This window comes from Festucalex cinctus, chromosome 13, assembly GCF_051991245.1.
Source record: "Festucalex cinctus isolate MCC-2025b chromosome 13, RoL_Fcin_1.0, whole genome shotgun sequence".
NCBI lineage: Eukaryota > Metazoa > Chordata > Actinopteri > Syngnathiformes > Syngnathidae > Festucalex > Festucalex cinctus.
Genome location: NC_135423.1, coordinates 7,866,966 through 7,887,059, shown reverse-complemented (window position 1 = coordinate 7,887,059; position 20,094 = coordinate 7,866,966). Strand labels below are relative to the sequence as shown.

Below are 20,094 nucleotides of genomic sequence, written 5' to 3'. Positions count from 1 at the left end.
CTCACAACCTCAAAACTTGTTGCTAAAAGCTATTCCCCCCTTGTTGGCCGACACTGTCCATGTGACTTGTAATAAAAAAAATGTCAAACTTTATTCAGCAAATGTATAAAATAGCAGCATCTGATCATACAGAAAAAAAAAAAAAAAGAAGGTGAGAGGAACGTGGGCGGCGGTCTAGGCAGTGACGGCGTCATGTCGGAAGACGATGCTCTTGGGGTTGATGCCGACGCTCTTGGTGGTGTTGTGCGTCTTGTAGATGCCGATGAGGCGCTCGGCCATCTCAAACATGTTGTTCCTCAGCGAGATGATGATGAACTGAGCGTTTTTGGTTTGCTCCTACGAAAAACAACAAAAAACGGCACCGTTGGCGAACGGGGCAGTCGGGCGATGGTTTTACTCAAAGGGAAGTCCGTACTTACGTAGATGTAACATGCCACGATGGAGACGTTCTTGAAATCGAGCGCCGCGTCGATCTCGTCCATGAAGTAGAGCGGCGTGGGCTTGTAGTGGTGCAGGGCGAAGACCAGCGCCAGCGAGCTGAGGGTCTTCTCACCGCCCGAAAGGTTGAAGATCTTTTTCCAGCTCTTCTTCGGAGGACGCACGCTGCGCCGGCACAAAAAAAGTGGCATCGGACCACGGTTATTACAGTTTGGGAATTTTTCATTTCAAGTTTTTTTTTTTTTTCTTTCCATTTTGAGTTGATCTCTATATAGGACTGGATAGCTGATAGGCCAAGACATTTGAGGTCGCTAGGCCGCCATATTGCTCCTCCCAAGAAACATTTCTCAGCATACCATCCTATACATTTACAGTATCCAAATTGGAGAATATTTGACAGTACTTAGTAGAAACATAATGATTTATGCTGTTTTAAATGCATTAAACATAAACAAGAGGACTTTAGACTTTTTACAACTTGCCTTAAATACATGTATAAATTATATGCTTCATGATATTTAGTACAGGAGGAAACTTTATAGTGAATGGATTCTAACTGTAATTAAACCAAAGATGCCTCTGCCAAATCTAATATTGTGGTTGAGGGAACTGAGTGATAAAAGAAAAAGAGGCCTTCAAAGTAGCACATATCGGCCACTTAATCTTATTATTTTTGTACTGTTAAAAAATAGTGAGCACCCTGCCCCCGGCGTTTATACTAAGTAACTACGAGCTGTAATGTCTCATCTGTCCGTATAGCCGCAGCGTATAGCTTATACAGTAGTCTGCTCATGAGGTGGGAGGAGCAAGATGGCCACCCTGTGACTTCAATGGCTTATATACACACAGGTGAGTGGAATGTCACCCACCTGAACATGATGCCCTCGGAGAAGGGGTCCAGACTGTCCACCAGCTCCAGCTCGGCGTCGCCCCCCTGAGTCAGCATTTGGTAGTTCTCCTTGAGCTTGTTGGTGATGACGTTGAAGCCGCTCATGAACTCGCTGAGGCGCTGCTTGCGGAGGTCCTCGTAGCCGCGCTTGAAATTGTCCCGCTCAGCCGTGATGTCGTCCAGCTGGGCCACGCGCTGCAGGTACTGCTCCTCCTGGTGGCCACACAAGCAAACGTTACAGTTCCTGCCATCGTTATATCGCACTGGATTTCCACAAATACCGTACTCCTGAGTTTTTTTTTCTCTGCATATTGCCTCTGCCCTCAAACAACAACAAAAAAAACTGCCCCTAATACACCATGTTCATAATGTTGCCATCTGCTGGCCATAGTTTTTTTTTTTCTTTTTTAACTTTCTCAACTTAACGATCAAACCAGAGCTGCTTAATTAAGCCATTTCTCAGTTGGCGTCCGCGTCTGGCTCGTACCTTCTTCTTGTACTCGTCGATGGCGCCCAGGTTGGGCTTCATCTGCGCGCACTTGGTCTCCAAGCCGAGAATCTTGTTGTTGATGTGGCCACCGCCATCAGTGATGTCGTCCAGCTGCTGGGCCGTGAGGACGGGCAGCTCTTCCGCCGGGACGCCCTCCACGGCGTGCAGGGACAGCTTGGAGGCCTGCGTGGGCGGCGTCAAGTGGCCGGTCGTTAGCAGGTCGCGGCGGCCGCAGCGGATAACTCTCGGCGGCGGCGCCCACCTTCTCGCGCCAGTGCGCAATCTTGTCGGCGTGTTGGCCGACGACGGCCTCGATCTGCTCCACGCGCAGCCGCACGCCGAGCGATTCCTTCTGCACGGCGTGTTCCTGCTGCTGCAGGAAGGCGAGCTCCTTGGCCACCGCCTGGTACTGCGCCTGCACCTCGGCCTGCTCCGCCTGGACAACGAGGGGACTGCTTTCAAACGCACGTCCCGACAATTCCGTGCGACGCTTCAATCAAACAAATGAGGAGCCCTACTGCCACTTGGGACTTAATGACAGCTGCCATCGAGCCGATGACCTCGGACATGATGGGAATTTGCACTAAATTGGGTGCGATTTTCAACGGCAACAGGGGCAGTACGCCGTGCGTTTCGCCCCAAAAACAAGAATTTCCATTCCTGAGATAAAATTGCAAAAAGGATGGAATATTTCCAGTAAATTTCACTGGAGGCTCAGATAAGGAATTTTGGAAATAAATCAAAATTGCTGATTTTTAAATGGCGGTTATGGAAAGGATTCAAGCACAAGTGTTAATATTGTTTTGTTATAAGAAGACTGCCATTTCCTTGCCTACATTACATTCATATCAGGATATAAAACAAACTATATTAAGTTTCCTAATAAGAGCTAAGATTCAATTGTGTAAATTCCTCTCTTTTACCAAACTTTTCGTATCAGTAAGTCAGCAATAGAAAAAGAAAAAATTGCATATTAGCCCACTGACTGGCAGCCATTTTGACTGAAGCAACCCCTTTCACTCCCGACTGTTTTACTGGATTTGGACTGATTTTGCAAGGTGTTCTATTGCAATAAAAACATGGAATCTACCAAAAGAAAGATTCGAGTCTCTCTTTCATCAGGGAAAAAAAAAAAAAAAGTTTCTATCAGTTTCCATTTTGCAGCAATTAGCATTAGAATATAGCTACCTTTCATCATTATTCACATTCCTGGAGAAAACAGTGGGAAAAAAAAAAGCTTGCTGCAACATGGCCCTGGTTGATCTCTTATACTCTGTTGCCACCTGATGGCCGTTTTTGGAATAACTGCCATTGCTTTAAGTGACCGCTTCATGTCAGAAGCTGTAGCAAAGCCTTCTGTATGCTCTAGCATAAAAAATAAAAATAAATATAAAATGTATAAATACGCCTTTGCAACACTGTGGTAATATTTAAAATCAAAGGAATTTATACGTTTTTGGGGGCAAATGATTTGTATTTGAAAATCGCTGTTGGATAATTTTTCCAAACAGTTCATCCCTCGTATGGCACTGTGCCTCAATTTGAGCCATGAAACCCCCTCGCAAAACAGGAAATGCTCTGACCGAGGCTTCTTCCCCGGCTTTCATGATCGTCATGGCCTCGTCCTCCAGTTGCTTCTGCCGCTCCATCAACGCCGCCAACGACTTCTCGTTGTCCTCCAGCTCGGCCTGCACGCGAGCCACGCCGTCCTCGCACTTCTTCAGGTTTCTGCGCACATATGACGGGCGCACTCAGCGTGATGTCAATGAGGGGATTCGGGTGGGTCTTGAGTGCTCACCGGTCTGCCGTCTTGATGGCGACTTTGGCCTTGGTGACGGTGGAGGAGCATTTGTCGAGAGCTTTGTTGATGTCATCCAGCTTGTCCTGCTGGGCCTTCAGCTTGTGGCTGTTGATGTCCACGATCAGGTTGTGGAGTCTCTTCACCTCGTTTTCCACCTTCGCCGCTTTACTGGACGCTGCTTCGAAGTCTGCGGAAAAACAAAATCAACAACTATGTTTTGTCACATACGTGCTCACAGGGTTTTTCCTGTGTACAAAATTCAGAGGCGGCCACCTCCAGCCTGACAAACTGATATCGCTGGAATGCATTTTTACTGCAGTTGCAGTGCAGCATAGCGCCACTATGGAGGCGCTATATCAACAGCAGTGCACAGGAAAGACCTGAAGCAACAACCAAAGAAGAAACAGCTTCTTTTTTCCCCCCCCTCTTTTTTTTTTTTTTAAACTTTAATGTACCAAACCAGAACAGAACATGGAGTGACCGTTGCGTACACCCATTTTCCTGGTTGCAAGGTAGAGGTGGTGCGCTTCAGCCATCGCACACAATAAACATAATAGTGTTTTTACAACAATGCTGAACCATATTTACAATTAATATGTACTAGTGGATGAATTTTTAATGATTGTAGTTAAAAAATGGCAACATTGTATTCATATAATTTCTAGTCCCTGATGTGACCCATAATGGTATCGGTCACCGCCACAACAAGGTTATTTTAGTTAACTAAAACTAACGAAAAAAGTAAAACTAAAATTCAAAGAAACAATTTTGCTAACGAAATAAAATAAAAATGAAAATGCTTTTTAAAATATGAAAACTAACAAACTATATTTTATGTTCACAAAACTAACTATAATTATGAAATGTCCGTTTTATTCTTTGGCAATTGACGTATGAGCCTTAGGGGATGATTTTAAATAAATTTATATTGATATTACCCGGAATAAAGACGATTGACAATGTGTCAATCAATGATGTCATCTAGCAGCAGCCAATAGAAAAGCACCTTCAGATAACGTCGCTTGCATGGTGGTTTTTTGAATATTGCGCACAATACACATTTTTTTTTTTTACAAAACTAAAACTAAACTTAAACTACGCATTTATTCAATAAATAAAACCACTCTGAAAACTAATTACAACTAACTACATAAAACAAAACAAAATAAACCCAAAATAAAACCAATATGAATTAAGTGTCAGAACATTTGAAGTCGTTTAACCTTTCTTGAAGGCCTCCAGACTCTTCTCCATCTGTTTCTGTTTGGTTTTGTCCGGTGCAGCAGCCAGCACATTGGCCTCCAGTTCCTTCATCTGCACCTTGAGGTGGCTCTCCTGGTCAGCCAGACTCTGGAGGACATTGAGAGAGAGAGAGAGAGAGAGAGAGAGAGAGAAAGAGACGCTTGTTGGAGGGGGCATCAGCCCGCTTGCATTCGTTCAAGCGAGACCTTTTTTTTTTAATTTTTTTTTTTGGCAACGTACGCTCATGCTGTTGGCGTATTTTTCCAGCGTGTTCTTCATGTCTCGGAGCTGAGGGCGGAGAAGCTGGACGTTCTCCTCCAGCTGCAGCTTCCTCTCCTGGCAGCCCTGCAGCTTGCTCACGTTCTCGTTCAGCTTGCTCTCCATGCGCTCCAGCTGCGGACACGCACAGGGTTAAGCGGGGTTCCCCGGCTGACCTTGCCAAAAGTACGGCCCGCAGCTCACATCCGGCCTGATATTTTTTAAGTATTTCTGATATGGAAATCAACGTATGTATTTGATGTGTAAGCAAAAACATTTTTTAATCGCTACACTGTAATAAGAGACTTGAGAACAAGCAGCAGATTGTAAAGAATTCTTCAACAAAGTCAAATGCTTGCTTCAAGCTGTTTAGTTGTTCCTAGTTGAAGTTCTTGCAGAATGAAATTGTGGCTTCAATTTGAAAAAAACAAAAACAAAAAACAAAACCAACCAAACAAACAACAAAAACAAACCTGCTTCATTTCAGTTGATTTGTAGGATTTATGTATACAGTACAGGTTTTTTTTTTTTTTTTTTTTTTTTTTTTTAAAGATATTGTCTTGATAAGTTCAGTGCTTAAAGAGATACTTGACTCGAACAATTTTCAGCAGTGCAAAGTTAATATTTTGTCCAAATGGAATTTGACAACTTCATTATTTTTCATGTACAATTTTTCATGTACAATTCATGTACAAAGTAAATTTTCTACTCGCTGTCGACTGATGATGACATCAACCCGTGCTGAGGAAGTTGGTAACGGCCAATCACGGCTCACCTGTTTTCTGGGTTTGGTCAGTAAACTGAGTCATGATTGGTGGTTAACTTACTTCCTCAGCACACGTGATGTCATCATCAGTTGACACTTGACTGGAAATAGAAAAATTACTTTTTAAAAGGTATTAATTGTACATAAAAATAATGAAGTTACCACATTAATTATAGACAAAATATTAACTTGTTACTGCTGAAAATGGCTCAATCAGTCAAGTATCTCTAAGAAGTCTTTTTCCTCCACATCCACGCTTTTCAAACAATGGTTTTAATACACTACAAATACCATAGTTCTATTTTTATGTGGAAAAAATAAAAATAAAAATCCATGAATGCAAATTTTTTTGCTGGTGTTGTTTTTTGTGCTGCTGGGAAAAAAAAATTGCATTTCCATTCATTTCAAGAGGGAGTGCTAATTTGATGAATGCATTCATCAAGAATGATTGTTGAGAGATTTTGCTCATACCTCCACCTGGGAGACCTCAGTGTTGAGAGAGGAGCCCATCCGGCCCTTCATGACTCTTCCTCCTCCAGTCATTGTTCCTGTCGGGACACATTGCCATCAGGAAGACGACAAGTTGAAGTTTGGGAGAGACAGAGCAGGCCACCCACCGGCCATCTCGATGATCTGGCCCTTGAGGGTGACCACCCTCCAGCGCTTGTCTCTCTGGAAGGCCATCCTGGTGGCCTGCTCCATGTCCTGGGCCACCAGGGTGTCCCTCAGGGCGAAATAGAAGGCCGGTCGCACGCTGCAGTCATTCACTCTCACCATGTCAAAGAGACGGGGGCTGTCCTCAGGGGTGCGGATTGGGCCCATGTTCTTTTCCCATACCTTCATCTGTGAAGATCAGACCGAGGAGGTCAGCATCGCCAAAAAACACGAGTAGAGCATTCAGCACATTCACCTTGTCCAGACCGATGAAGGTGGCCACGCCGATGTTCTGTTCTTTGAGAAAGGTGACGCATTTCTGAGCCGTGTCAATGGTGTCCACCAAGATGTGATCCAAAGCTCCGCAACTGGAGGAAATGGCCACGTCGTACTTCTCGTTGATGGCTCCCAGGTCGCCCTGCATCGCAATCACAATCAGTGTCCGCACAACCAGAACATCTGGAAACAAGTATAGCGTTAGCATCGTGCTTGCGGCTCCCTGAAGACTCAAATTTGTTCATAGGTGTCAATGTGTTTATGGACGGTTGTCTGTCTATAAGCTCTGTGATTAACTGCTGACCAGTCCAGGGTAGGGCTGCTCGAATATGGAAATAAATAAATCACCATTATGTTGGCAATAACTGAAATCAAACAATTATTTATTTTTATTGGTACAAAACAAGAAAACGTTTGAACTTTAAAAATATTAAGATCAATTTATAAAAAAATAAAAAAAATAAAAAAAATAAAAAAAAATAATTATGTAAGTTCATTTTGGACCAAACAGAATGTAATAATATATATATAATATTTATTTATTTATGTTGGCAAAAACTTGAAGTTGGAGTGCAGCTTGTGCACTGTACAGTTGGACGATCATTTATTTTTTGGTGCAAACCAAGAAAATGTTTACACATTTAAAAACATTAAGACCGATTAAAAATAAATAAATAAATAAAAAAAAAAATTATAAGAGTTCCTTGTGGATGAAACAAAATTAGTTGTTTTAAAATTTTAAAAAAGGTGCAAATGTATAAATTTAATCAACTCATTTAAACAATAATTAGTATTAATAATGTTTTTTTTTCTTTTTTTTTTTTTTACGATTATGATTTTTGTAATTGTGGAGTGTAATAATTGAAATTGTAATTGAATTTCGATTAATTGCACAGCCCTAGTCCAGGTGGTGTCCAAGCTGAGAACGGCCACAGCTCACTTGCCACTTTAATGACAAGTTCTAAAGACAAACAAATAGATGGACGCATAAAACAAAGCTGTTTATTGCATCTGTGGCATTTTTATGACCTTTGAATGGTGGCTTAAAGGATGACATGTCATTTTCAAGGATAATTAGGGCCTTCATTTTGAAAAATTCTCATTTAAGACTTTTGAAGGATTCGCAGACACCCTGTAAATGCTGAAACATCATCGAGTCGTCATGGAGGGCACTCGAGTACCCTCAAAGTGGCTATAAAGAACAACAAAAAATCCTTACAGGTACGGTTATTTCTCCTTACCAGTCTTCCGAGGATTCCGGGAATTCTGCCGCTCCGCTTCTGCTGCATGAGAGCATCCAGGACCTTCCCCCGACTGCGGTTGGAGGACAGGGAGCTCTTGGCCTCGTCCACCTTCTGCCTCATTTCCCTCACGATGTGACGGGTCTCATTGTCCATCTTTGTCAGCTGCTCCAGCTCTTCCTCGTCCTGCGCAGAAAACGGCCGTCCCGGAATGACTTATTGTCACTTGCATTCTAAAAGTAAAGCAAACCTTCTCGCAGTAGTTTCACCTTCTTGAGTTCTTTCTCCCTCTGCGGAATGTTGACTTTCAGTTCTTGAATAGCGGCGTGGCGCTCCCGCAACGTGTCCGCCGTGGTCTGAAGGGTCTGTTTGGCCGAGTTGAGCTGCGTCACGGCTGTGTTGTGGCGGCTCAGGTAGATGTCGAGCTCCGACTGCGCCAGGTCCATACGAGAGCGCGTCTCGTTCACAGCCTTGCTCAGCTCCATCAGCTCGTTCTCTTTGGTCTGACGAGAGCAAGCACGAATACGAGGTTCAGGACATTGGTAAAATGTTAAGCCATTTTCATAAAAGGACCTTCGATGTTCCCACGCTATATTGCGTCTGTTGTTCGCGTCCTTGCTATGGTCGTACATTTTTTACTTTTTTTTTTTTTTTGCCCTTTATGGGTGTCTTTACAGTATACAACCATCTCCCATCTATGGCACTTTACATTATATTAGCATTTAGCTAGTAGGCTTTCGTTCAACACAATTACAGATTATGGTTTGGTTGAACATTTGAATTTAAATATATTATTATTATAACATTTAAATATCATGCTTCATTGTTTTTGGTTTTGTGGGCCACTTTTAGAGTAAACTCCACTGAGAGTAACAAATAAACAGCTTGATGCAAGCAAGCTATGCGGGAAACAGTGAGAAAAGATACTGAGGAGTACAGTGTTCCCTCATTTTCCGCTGGCATGAGGTTCCAAAAAATACCCGCAATAAATGAAATCCACGAAGTAGCAGTAGCAGCTTTATGTTTTACATTTATTATAAATGTTTTAAGGCTCTAAAACCCCTCACCAAACATTTCTCTCCTGTTTAAACATGATCAATGTTCAAACATTCATAGATTTGATAAAATAGGTACATTACTGTAAAAAAAAAAAACGCATACAAAATTGCACCAAAAAATTCCAGGTGAACCGCGTTACAGCGCGGGAACACTGTAGTTCAAAAAGTGTTGATTAAAAAGTCTAAATGTCTTTAAAGCGTGCATGAGGGGTATTCATTCTTTTTTTTTTTTTTTTTTTTCCCAATGGTCTCTCTACGGGCAGCACGGTGTGTGAGTGGTTAGCACGTCCGCCTCCCAGTGCTGAGGACGCAAGATCGAGTCCAGGCTCCGTCCTTCCTGGGTGGAGTTTGCATGTTGTCTGTGTTCTCCGGTCTCCTCCCACATTCCAAAGATATGCATGGCAGGTTAATTTTGGGCGCTCCGAATTGCCCCTAGGTGTGCTTGTGAGTGTGGATGGATGGTTGTCTCTGTGTGCCCTGCGATTGGCTGGCAACCAGTTCAGGGTGTACCCCGCCTATTGCCTGAAGCCAGCTGGGATAGGCTCCAGAACCCCCGCAACCCTTGTGAGGAGCAAGCGGTTAAGAAAATGGATGGATAGTCTCTCTACCTGACTCATTTCAATCGATAGCATGTGGATCTAGAACGCATCTCCCGCAATAAACAGGTTAAACAATTTTTTATTTTTTTTTAAATCACTATTTCCATACCTCTTTGTCCTGTTGCAATCCACTGGTCTCTTCTTTGAGACTCTCCATCACTTCCTTGAGTTTCTCCTCCTCTTTCCCCTTTCGCTTCTCCAGCTCCTCCTTTTGTGTTGTCGCCTCCGAGATGGCCTTCTCACTGTTGGCAGGTACACCACGCACTTCTTCCAGCTAAAAGCGGGCCAACACACAACAGAAAAAAAACAAAACAAAAAAATCACCTTCTGTTGACAGGAGAGGATAGAAGGAAACGGGGGAAAACTTTTTCGGAGACAAAGGATGTGCATTAAATGTTCTGGAGGCACGATTCCTGGTTGCGAGCGGGGTTGTGTTGTGTTGTGCATGGGGTTAACAGCGGGTGAAATGTGAACGTGGCTGTCGGGAGTGTAACACAAGCCAGGCCATAGTTGACTTGCGTGCAGCAGAACACTGCTCCCCTGAGGGAGGTCTGCCTGCCTGCCCTCACCCCTCAAATCAACACATCTCCACAGCACTACCCACTATATGTGCGCAGTACATATGTATACAATGTGACACTTCTCCGAATTGTTTGTTAGGCAGTGTTCAAGTGTGTGAGTGTGTCTCCATGACGCTGGCGACATGAATCCACTTGTCTCTCTCTGCACTTCACAGCCCCCTAGTGGATACTTTAGGTCGCTACTTCTTGCGGCCTTTAAAATGTGATTTACAGCGTGAAACGTTTTGATGTTGTTTTTACAAGAACTTGGCCGTTTTCCTGACTGTAAGAAAAAAAAAAAATACACAATGAATTAAAGTAGGCTCTAGCATATAGAGGTTACGCTTTTATGGACCCGGGGATGTTTAACAGGAGCCATGTAGCAATTAGTTTACACTAAGGGGCCCTTATTTTTTGTGTTACTGTACATGAACCATGACTTTGCATTTTCACAGAACGGACCTTTTTTTCTTTTTAACAATGTGAAATGTGATCAGTATTTTTTTGTAAAGGCATTTTTAAAGAGGATACTAAGACATACAATTATAGTTCCATTCTGTATTTTTCTCTTACACACGTGTATTTAATTTCAGAATATTGCAATAATTACAATAATTTGTGTTCCTGTTAGCAGGAAATTGTCTGAGTGCCCTCAGTGCTTGCTGGCCAGAGGACCCAAAAAAAAAGAAAAAGAAAAAAGTGCCGTACTGCTGCTTGACTCATAGTGCAAATTTGTGTCTTTTGTTGGGTTTGTGCAGTAAATACGAAAGTTGCTGACTTGCAATGGATGAGAATACTCACGGTTAATTAATAATATGAATCAATCAAGCACTGAAAGAAAACAATTTAAAAAGGTTGTCCACACCTTTTCTTTATCCTTCTCCAGCTGCTTCTGTAACTGCTTGTTCTTGCTTTTCAAGTGTTTGATCTTCTCACGTGCTTCAACGTCCTGCAAGTCCAGCTGGGTGAACTTCTGCTTCTGGCTCTCGATGTACTTGTCGATCTTCTTCTGTTTCCTGGTGGGGGAACATTGTTTGAACTGGGGGGGAAAAAAAACGCCAGTATTTTTCTCCTTTAGAAGAAAGTGTCAATTCAACAACTGTGTAGATGATATTTCCAGATTTTATTGTCAAGTACGGGTCGATTGAATCCTACAGAAATCAAAGTGCAATTTTGTGCCCCTTCCCCACTTAACAAGCAAAGATAATAAGCCTAAAATTAGAGAAAAAAATACAGACATTGATAAAAGAGCAACAAAAAAGCAAAGGGTCTTACTTCTCCACATCTCCGCGCTCTTGATTAATTTTCTGCATTTCTTCCGCAATCTTAGCAGTTTTCTCTGCGAGTTCCTTGGTGTCGTCTAAAATTTTCTGCTTTTCCTGCTCTTTCGCCATCACGCGCTTTTGCAGATCATGACTAATGAACAGTAACATACAAAATAGCACAGAGAAACGACATCAGACGATCAGATATTTGTACTTTGCACAGAACCCTAACACACTAAGTGGTGATGTACTCACATGTGATACTGGAAGAGATGACTCTTGTGTTTGAAGATGTTGTTTTCCAAAGTGAGAAACTCCACAGCTTTGTTCTTTTCTCCTTCAAGAGCATTCTTCTCCTTCTCCACCAGCTTGACTCGGTTGAGCTAAGGGGAGCAAACGCGACCTCTTATTATCAAGCTACAGAAAAAAACAAAATAATTTACAAAATAATAGTGGTATTGGTAGAGTTGAACACAATCTGTTGTGTGTCAGTGATCTAAATGCAACATTTCCCCCCACAGGAAATACTGTATTGTAATATGAACTAATTCAGGACATTTGAAATTGTGTTAAATGTACAGATGTTGAGTAAGATTTTTTCTTTTTTTAACAGTCCTACAAGTATACCAAGTTAGCCACATTATACAAAACTGAAGTTAACCTTGTAGCATTATTGCCAGAATTAATAACAAATGTAGTTTTTATACTACTGTACTAATATTTAATTAATTGTATTGCTTATATTGTACTGAGCAGGCAGACCCTTTCCTGTCACAGTAAGCTGCATTTCTACTTCTAAAATTATCATTACACTTGTACTCTTCTCCCCCACTGGTCTCCTCTGAAGTGGCACAAAATAAAAATAAAATAAATATATATATATTTGTTGCTGTACTCCAAAACATAAACATTTGGAATTGACTTTGTAGGTCTCGTGTAAAAAAATTAAATACATAAAATGAATGATTAGAGATGGTCTTATCTGTCTCTCTCTCACACACCCACCCACCCACCCATACACACATATTTCAATGTGAAACTATAAAAAGTCAGTAGAGAGTAAAAATGAGGATGCGTCACCTTCTCCCCTCTCTGTTCATTAAGCAGTTCAATTCTGCGGGCGAGGGTGAGGATGGGCTCCTTGAGGCGACAGGAGCCGATAATGTCCTCCAGGTACTCCAGCATTCCCTCGTCATGCTCTGTCTGACCTTTGGGCTTCATCATGGCAATTTGCTCCACCTCACCCTGACCCCCCCCCCCCGGCATAGAAATCACATATCTGACTGAGAATCACTAACACAATTCAATAAAATAGAAACAAATACAATTGTTGTTTGACAATATTTAGTATTACTAAGTCACACACACAATGCTTATTTATACAATTATGCACATGGGATAAATGATATTTTTCCCCTTTTAGTCAGAGTAAAGAACAATTTATTGTCACTAAATAAACCCCTAATTGCTCTTAATTTTAAAAGAAACAAATGCAAATAAAATGTTCGATGTGAAACAAAGGGCTTATCAAATCATGTATAAATTAATTCTAGCCTCTTCAAGCTGCCAAACCGTGTCTGGGTCTTTTTTTTTTTTTTTTTTCAGCAAAGTCTAGGAAGATGTCTGATAACAAGTTAAATTTTTATTCATTTGATAAAGGGCATCTTTGGATCTTTTTCGAGCTAAACACAAATTCAGTCGAGATGATGTAAAAACCCAAATGTAACTGTGTGTAAAGCGGGGAAAAGGCTGCTCAAATATGACTTTTATGTATAAAAATAAAAGAGAAGCCAGCAGAAGGAAAAAAAAAAAAAAAAATCCCCTATATCATCCTGCTCTGACCAGTGCACTAAATAGACAGCTTCCCCTTAGCCAGAGGCCTGAAAAGTGACCTTGGAGAGAACAAGCCTAATCCTCTTCCCATATCCATGCAGCCATGCCACAGACAGAGCTGCAAATGTAACATCCAAGGACAGCAAGAGTCACCATGAACACACACTCGCACACCCACACACACACACACAGGGGGGAAGCAAGACACTTGTAAGCAACCAGCAAACCACAAAAGGCACAGCCAAGGGTAAAAAGTGAATGTTCACCAGAAACTAGTGTGCCGTGTAGTGCGCTCAAAACAATTTGAATTCCAGAGGAAAAAAACAAAACAAAACAAAAAAACATTGAAATCGCCCATTTGGTGTTACTCTGACACGAGCCATCACCCCATGAGCCTCGAGTTAATCAGTAATAATGCTGCTTGGGACACACGTAACACAAGCGCAGCAGCAGAAGGGTGACCGGAAAAACGGCTTCACACTCAGTTCAGCTATGCAACAATTTTTGAAAATAAAAATAGATAAAATTTTAATAAGGCAAGACATAGTGGCCATTTGAATTACACTGGCAGAAATTCAAGTGAAAATTGATAAAAGTGATGATGGAGTGTTTGATCCAGCCACACTGAAGCAGCACTGCTAATACTGGGGTTCATCCATCACGCCAATATTTACGTGCTGCTAAAGTGTGACAGGTAAAAGACAGGTGATCGGACCGCCCCCCTTTTAATTCATTCAGCCAAACTCCTCCCACAGGACAAAACAAAAAAAGGGTTGATCAAATGAAAAAGTGCATTTCCTTACAATTCTAAAGCAGCAAATAATGGTTTGCACTTGATGCATACTGTATCAAACCATGATGCGCTGCTATAGCACTCTAAGGGCTGTAGGAGGGAGGCCACCTTCTCTGTGACAGCAACAGGTCCATTCCACTCGTGTTCATTTTGTCAACAAAAACTAAACAAAAATCATTTCTCTACACACATTCTTCAGCGGACTAAAACTAGACTAGACTAAAACACTCATTAATAAAACAATAGCTGGGACTAAATCAGCATGCATTTTCAGCGGCTAATGAAGACGATATGAAAATCTACTTCACTTAATAAAAACTGGATTAAAAGCGATGGACAGAACAAAAACGAGATGAAAATTATATGATTTTTTTTTAAAGTCTCATCTCTGTTATTCTGTCACTGTGACACTATCACACCCCCTTTCAAAAAATCTGTACCTAGTGAACACAACATGTACAAACAGACAGAGGAGGTGGATTCAAAAGTATATTAAAAAAAAAAAAATTCAAAAAAAAAAAGTAAATTATAGATAGAATGTAACATTAATCCAACAGATATAACGTTCCAACAATAACGTTAATCCGAATGCTAACTAATGCTGGCTAATTTACTAGCTCGTAGCATGGAGCCATAGTAGCCACTTGTTGATATAACCTACTGTAATCGTGTGTCAAGTTGTTTTTCATCAAAAAGATGAAAGAAAATTTTATGTGAAATAATTTTAGAACTGAAATGTTCAACATAATCTGCTGACTATATATATATATATATATATATATATATATATATACACACACACACATATATATATACATACATACATGGGTTAAATGATTGTCCTGACTAATACAAGAGTAATAAAAAAATTAATTCAACTAGAATGCTCGATTTACAGTCAACTAAAAATGGACTAAATAAAAACGGCCAACTATGATAAAAACTAACAAGCAGGACTGAAATAAATGACAGGTCACCTGTAAGATGAGAAATCGATTGTGGTCCAAGTCGATGCCGTGACTTCGAAGCAAAGTGCCCACTTCTTTGAACGTGGCTTTTTTGCCATTGATGGAGTAGGCTGAGGAATTGTCTTTGTTGGCGCTCCTGGAAACATAGAACTTGCTGTTGGGGATGACTTCGTAGTCATCTCCTTCCTGACTCAGAGTGGGAGGGGGGAGGGGCGGAAGAGACACACAGCAGTTTAGGGCACAACAGCTCAGGAGAGAAGCTCCACACATCAACTCAAACTCGTTCTTATGAGAGTGAAAAATACCAAAAAATGTTTCCATTGATTCTCGTACACGAAAGACCACTGACAATCGTTATGGGCACAATGCTTGTGTCAGAGCTAAAGCAGCTTAAGTGTAATTTATTTAAAAAAAACACTAACACGACATATGCTACAAAATACATCTAAAAACAATACAAAAACAGTTGGAATGATGATAATTTTTAAATTATTCTACTTACAAAGATCATTTTGAAGCCAAGAGAGTGTTGTTGTGTACACGTGTTTAAAAAAAAAAAAAAAAAACTCAGAAAGAGGAAGTGATCAGACGAGTAATATAAAGCATTAAGCCATAAAACAATAATTCTTGTGTAGTAAATGAATCTTATTTCACTTCAATGTGAGAAAACAGAAAACGGAGAAATTGTTCTCCAAGCAACAAGTAAAAAACTAAAATACACTCCGCTCTAGAAGACTAAATATTACACCAAATATGACACATGAGCTAATTCTTGAAATGACTTTACATTTTTAAGTCTTGTGAAATATAATTATTATTTTAATTGAAACAATACCTTGGTGATATTTACCAATGCCAACAAATAAACACGAGAGCCTACAAAAACAGCAGGTTAAATTCATGATTTTTATTTTTATTTTTGGTTCTTTCTTAAATAATAGGAAGGCTCTAGCACTGTATGAATGGTGTGTGACTGTGTGTGGGTGTTTTTTGTCACTTCCTTGACTGATGTGTGTCCATGTTCAGTCATTTATGTACAAAGACTTTGGCAATATTAATTCCAAGAAGCTGCCTACAAGAAATTGCTTTCAAATTCAATTAAAAGTAAAGTAAAAATATTTAAAACCAATCGGCCCCTCTTGGCCTCCATATTGTGAAATTTTGGAAAAGACAGCAGCATATCTGAATATATTTATACCTTATCGATAATCTTTTGAAAATGCACCTCCACAGTGCAGCTTTGCACATCTTTGTGCTGATCAGAACTGTGGATAAGCACTGACAGCTTTTTCGAACGGATCTTTTGAGCTCTGTATCCAAACACAAATAGCATGGAGTCGATCACATTGGATTTGCCGCTTCCATTCGGACCAATGATGCAGGAAAAGCGCTGCGGGACAGGAAAGGGTTAAAAATAAATGCAGAAAATTTATTCACATAAAATACAGGGCACCAGAAATGTCAAAACTAACCGTTTTTGAAATACATTGACTTGCACAGTCCACACTACATGATGACCATGAGTGTGTATTGTGTGTGAGTGGGTGTAGTCAGGATCCCCCCTCCCCTTACATATATTTGTAAAATCAACTAAAAATATGGAAAAAACAATTTGTGAAAATTCACACAAGTCGGAATAACTTAAAAGATGCACAAACCACATGAAAAAGCCACATTTTGCACTTTTTCCCCAGTTAAGAAAAATGTTTAAGAAATGACACAGCAAAAATGACGGTGCAAAAACATTGTAACTTTTCCGAGTCCCATTACACATGTTAACATTTACATGAGCAAAAGACACTCACAGTGACTCCAAATGTCAACACAATGTTCAAAACAAAACAGCATGTGTCAATTAGACATGTGCTTGTGTGTGTGGGTTGTTGTTTTTTTTGTTTGTTTGTTTGGGTCGTACCTTCTGAAAGGGCCCCAGAATCTGCTCGCCTGCGTACGACTTGAAGTTGCGATTGACTAAATGCGTTATCATGAGGCGAGGGGCGCCCGGCTCATTGGTCATGGCTGGGGGCGGGGGTGGAGGGATGCTACCGAGAATCTCCTCCAAAGGGCGACTATCAACCGCCTCGGCTGCAGACGGATCTATGGCACAGGCAAAAAAAAAAAAAAAAAAAAAGTACAACTTTTATCTCCCCCCGCAACTGTGTGCGCGAGGGAGCGCGTCCAGGTGGGGGAGGGGTGGGGGGAGACAAAAAAAAAAAAGTTATAGAGACTACAAGGCTCTCTTTGCTTTGTTTTTCTTTTCCCCTGTTCGTGACAGAGTGGCTCAAAATAGGGAGGGGGTGGGGGTGGAATTGGAGGGGGCAAACTCTTGTTTTGTTTCCAACACCGCAAAGCCCCCCCAACGACCTGCCCAAACAAGCTACGAGTGTCTCATCCACAAACTACAATCACATTATTGACAGAATAACAAACGTCCCCCGCGTTATTTGCTCCCAAGTCATAACAATAATATGAACAAAAATAAATAATCTACTAATCAACTTGGAATCAACTCGCCGCTCAAATGAGCATTTATTGATTACCGGTGCACCAAAATGGACAAAAGCAGCCATTCTAATACGGTATGGAGTAGGGGAAAAAAAATATGACGCTTCACAAACAAGCCATCGAGTGAACTCAACTTGTTTTGGGATTGAGACACACAAGCAGGAAAAAAAAGCAAGCCTTTGTTACTTGCCAGTTGTCGGTGGTGGTGCCTCCTCTCCCCGGCCATTGGAGCGGTTTCCTCGGGGGGTTACGTCCAGATCGTCCTCGGAGTCATCCCGAGGCTGCGACCCCTTTCCTCCTGCTGCTGACTTGGAGGCGGCGGCCGCGGTGGAAGTCTTTGCACTTTTAGATGGCATGATTTGAAGTCTGGGGGAGGGGGTGTGGGGGTCACTGGTTTCAAGTAAAAAAAAAAAAAAAAAGAAAGAAAAAAAAAGAGTGAGTGTGTTTGAGTCTGTCAATCTCCCTCTTTTTTTTTGTTTTGGTGATGGCCAACATTCACGGGACATTTTTTCAACCCGTTTGTAAAAATAACCCACTTGGATAAATTAGTTATAACACATTCGCCATTCTAACACTTTTTAATTGCCTTCTCCTGTGGCTTAACAGTGCCAACTAGAGTGAATACTCGACGTAGATTTTTCTTACGAAAAATAAGCCATTTTGCAAATATGCCTTTACGCTGAGTTACTTTTTTTAAACAGTTGTTGTTGAACACATACCCAAACTGGCAAAACTCCCAAAAAATATTCGCGTGGAGACGACCCACTCAGGCTATGTGATGTGACATGCAAATTTAAACGAATAGTAACGTTGTAAATGTCTTTAATTCACGCAAACTGGTTAAATAAGCAACATAATCAACAGCGATTTACCCCCCCCCCCCGAAAAGTCGAGTATCTAAGGATGCGGTTTTGTTTTGTTTTTTTGCCACGTAACTACTTTATTTTCACGTCGCTACATTTTACTGTTTGGTGCCTCGACGAATGTAAAGTTCGCTACGCGGGTAACGTTGAGCGAGCTAACAAACGACGTGGAAAGCTTGTTATTGACCGCGAGTTTAAAAATGTTTGCTTTGGGGTACTTACAAGTTGGCTTTAAAAAGAAAATAAATAGTTACATTTCAAACATAATCCCTCCTTTCGCTAAACGAGTCGACGTATTGTGTATTTAATTGTACACTAGCTTTCGCTGTACTACAGCCAAATTGGAAACTAACGTGTTGCTTTGAAGATGATGAGTTTGTAAACGTAAAAAAAAAAAAAAAAAAAAAAATGCTATGTGAGCATTACAGCGTCGCGGTACAAAAGTCGTCTTGGTTAACATTACGCATTTGCACTTTTGATAATAATTCGTAAAAGTGTTGTCGAGTGGGGGGGAAAACAAAAATCCCATTTTGAATTGACGCATTTCAGCAAATAGACGGAACCCGGCCACCAAGTTATTTTTCGCGGGCTTCTTCTTGTACCTTCCGCAAAATCTTTATCAAAAGTCGCTTCCCCGGTCCAAATACCGCTGGGGAAAAATATGGGTGAATCCAAAATTGGTGAGAAATAATCCAGAAAATTCAGCTCCGTGACATGTCGAGCGGCTCGTCGACTTGGAGAAGTGCAACTTGTAAATGGCGCCTAAACTGAGCTGTCGAACCACATTCGTTATAAACTGACGCAAGGCACCATGGACCGTTCAAAGGGCAAAGGAAAAAAATTCAAAAAAGGGGACGAAGCCAACTCTGCCTCGCACTCCCTCCGCAAACCAGAAGCATTTGTCCACAAAACTCGAAACGCCGCCACAGTCTAAACCTACAAATTTATATTGACGTCTATTTTTCTACGTTTTGTTGTCTCATTAAAAACTTTTATCTTGCTTCGTAGGGATTTGAAATGTTCTGCATAAAGCATAAAGTCAACACCCGAGTCGTTTTTACACCCAATGTACGTAGATTTCAGTATTTTATGTGCTTTATCGATTTCAATTATAATTCAAATGCGTAAATCTTAGATAAATAGTATGATCTGTGTCATTATTTCGAAATATCCGTTGTCAAGGAAGTGATTTTGAACTCTCGCGAGATTTCACTCAGTGAAGCTGTGACCCAGATTAATGGCCACCAGGAGCTACCTGCGATAGCAAACTGCCAGGTCATTGTTTTGGCTGCATAACCTTTATCTTTCTGGACTCCATGTGACTCGAGGATCGACTGCTGCCCTGCAGTGCCCCTTTTTTTTTTCTTCTTCTTTTTTTTTTTTTTTTTTTAACTGACGGAACGATGGCCATTTTAAACGGAAGACCGAGCTAACGTTAGCATCACGTCACAGGCAAGACTCCGCCAAACATAAAAAGGATTTGATATTCGCAACAGACAGTCAGGTAACGTAGCAACTACGCCAGTGTCGTCCGCTGTCAACAACGTAATTGCACGGCAGCATCCACTTCACTCGTAATACATTTTCTTATGATA

The 20,094-nt window shown here is 41.1% G+C and overlaps 2 protein-coding genes across 6 annotated transcripts in view; one reads left to right on the top strand and one right to left on the bottom strand.

The window, feature by feature from the left end:
• Positions 1-66: 66 nt before the first annotated feature.
• smc4 (structural maintenance of chromosomes 4) lies at positions 67-19,510 on the bottom strand. 3 transcript variants are annotated; one of them, XM_077540580.1, is made up of 24 exons: positions 19,102-19,510; positions 17,827-18,026; positions 17,047-17,228; positions 16,330-16,521; positions 15,141-15,317; positions 12,618-12,782; positions 11,793-11,920; positions 11,548-11,688; positions 11,138-11,288; positions 9,822-9,986; positions 8,325-8,558; positions 8,056-8,241; positions 6,795-6,956; positions 6,502-6,727; positions 6,356-6,432; positions 5,101-5,253; positions 4,842-4,968; positions 3,616-3,805; positions 3,401-3,545; positions 2,080-2,253; positions 1,815-2,000; positions 1,308-1,540; positions 420-603; positions 67-336 (listed from the first exon to the last, which is right to left on the bottom strand). In XM_077540580.1, exons 2-24 carry the CDS (start codon positions 17,990-17,992, stop codon positions 175-177), a joined length of 3,906 nt encoding a protein of 1,301 aa, XP_077396706.1. In that variant the 5' UTR covers positions 17,993-18,026; positions 19,102-19,510; the 3' UTR covers positions 67-174. The 3 variants fall into 3 exon arrangements, with proteins under 3 accessions (XP_077396706.1, XP_077396708.1, XP_077396709.1); XM_077540582.1 differs by lacking the exon at positions 19,102-19,510 and adding an exon at positions 18,722-18,922; XM_077540583.1 differs by lacking the exon at positions 19,102-19,510 and adding an exon at positions 18,356-18,476.
• Positions 18,709-20,094, top strand: part of ift80 (intraflagellar transport 80 homolog (Chlamydomonas)) — a 39,243-nt gene continuing 37,857 nt past the window's right edge. The window contains exon 1 of one of the 3 annotated variants that reach the window (XM_077540586.1): positions 18,709-20,003. The gene's annotated coding sequence lies outside the window, so the exon portion shown is untranslated. Of the gene's footprint in view, positions 20,074-20,094 lie in introns of all 3 variants that reach the window. The other 2 variants (XM_077540584.1, XM_077540585.1) reach the window with 2 other exon arrangements.

Coding starts and splice junctions, on each gene's coding strand:
- smc4 (XM_077540580.1), bottom strand. CDS start 17,992: ATGCCATCTAAAAGTGCAAAGACTTCCACCGCGGCCGCCGCCTCCAAG. Junction 6,433..6,501: donor CCAGATCATCGAGATGGCCG/GTGGGTGGCCTG, acceptor GTGTCCCGACAG/GAACAATGACTGGAGGAGGA. Junction 5,254..6,355: donor CTGAGGTCTCCCAGGTGGAG/GTATGAGCAAAA, acceptor GCGTGTCCGCAG/CTGGAGCGCATGGAGAGCAA.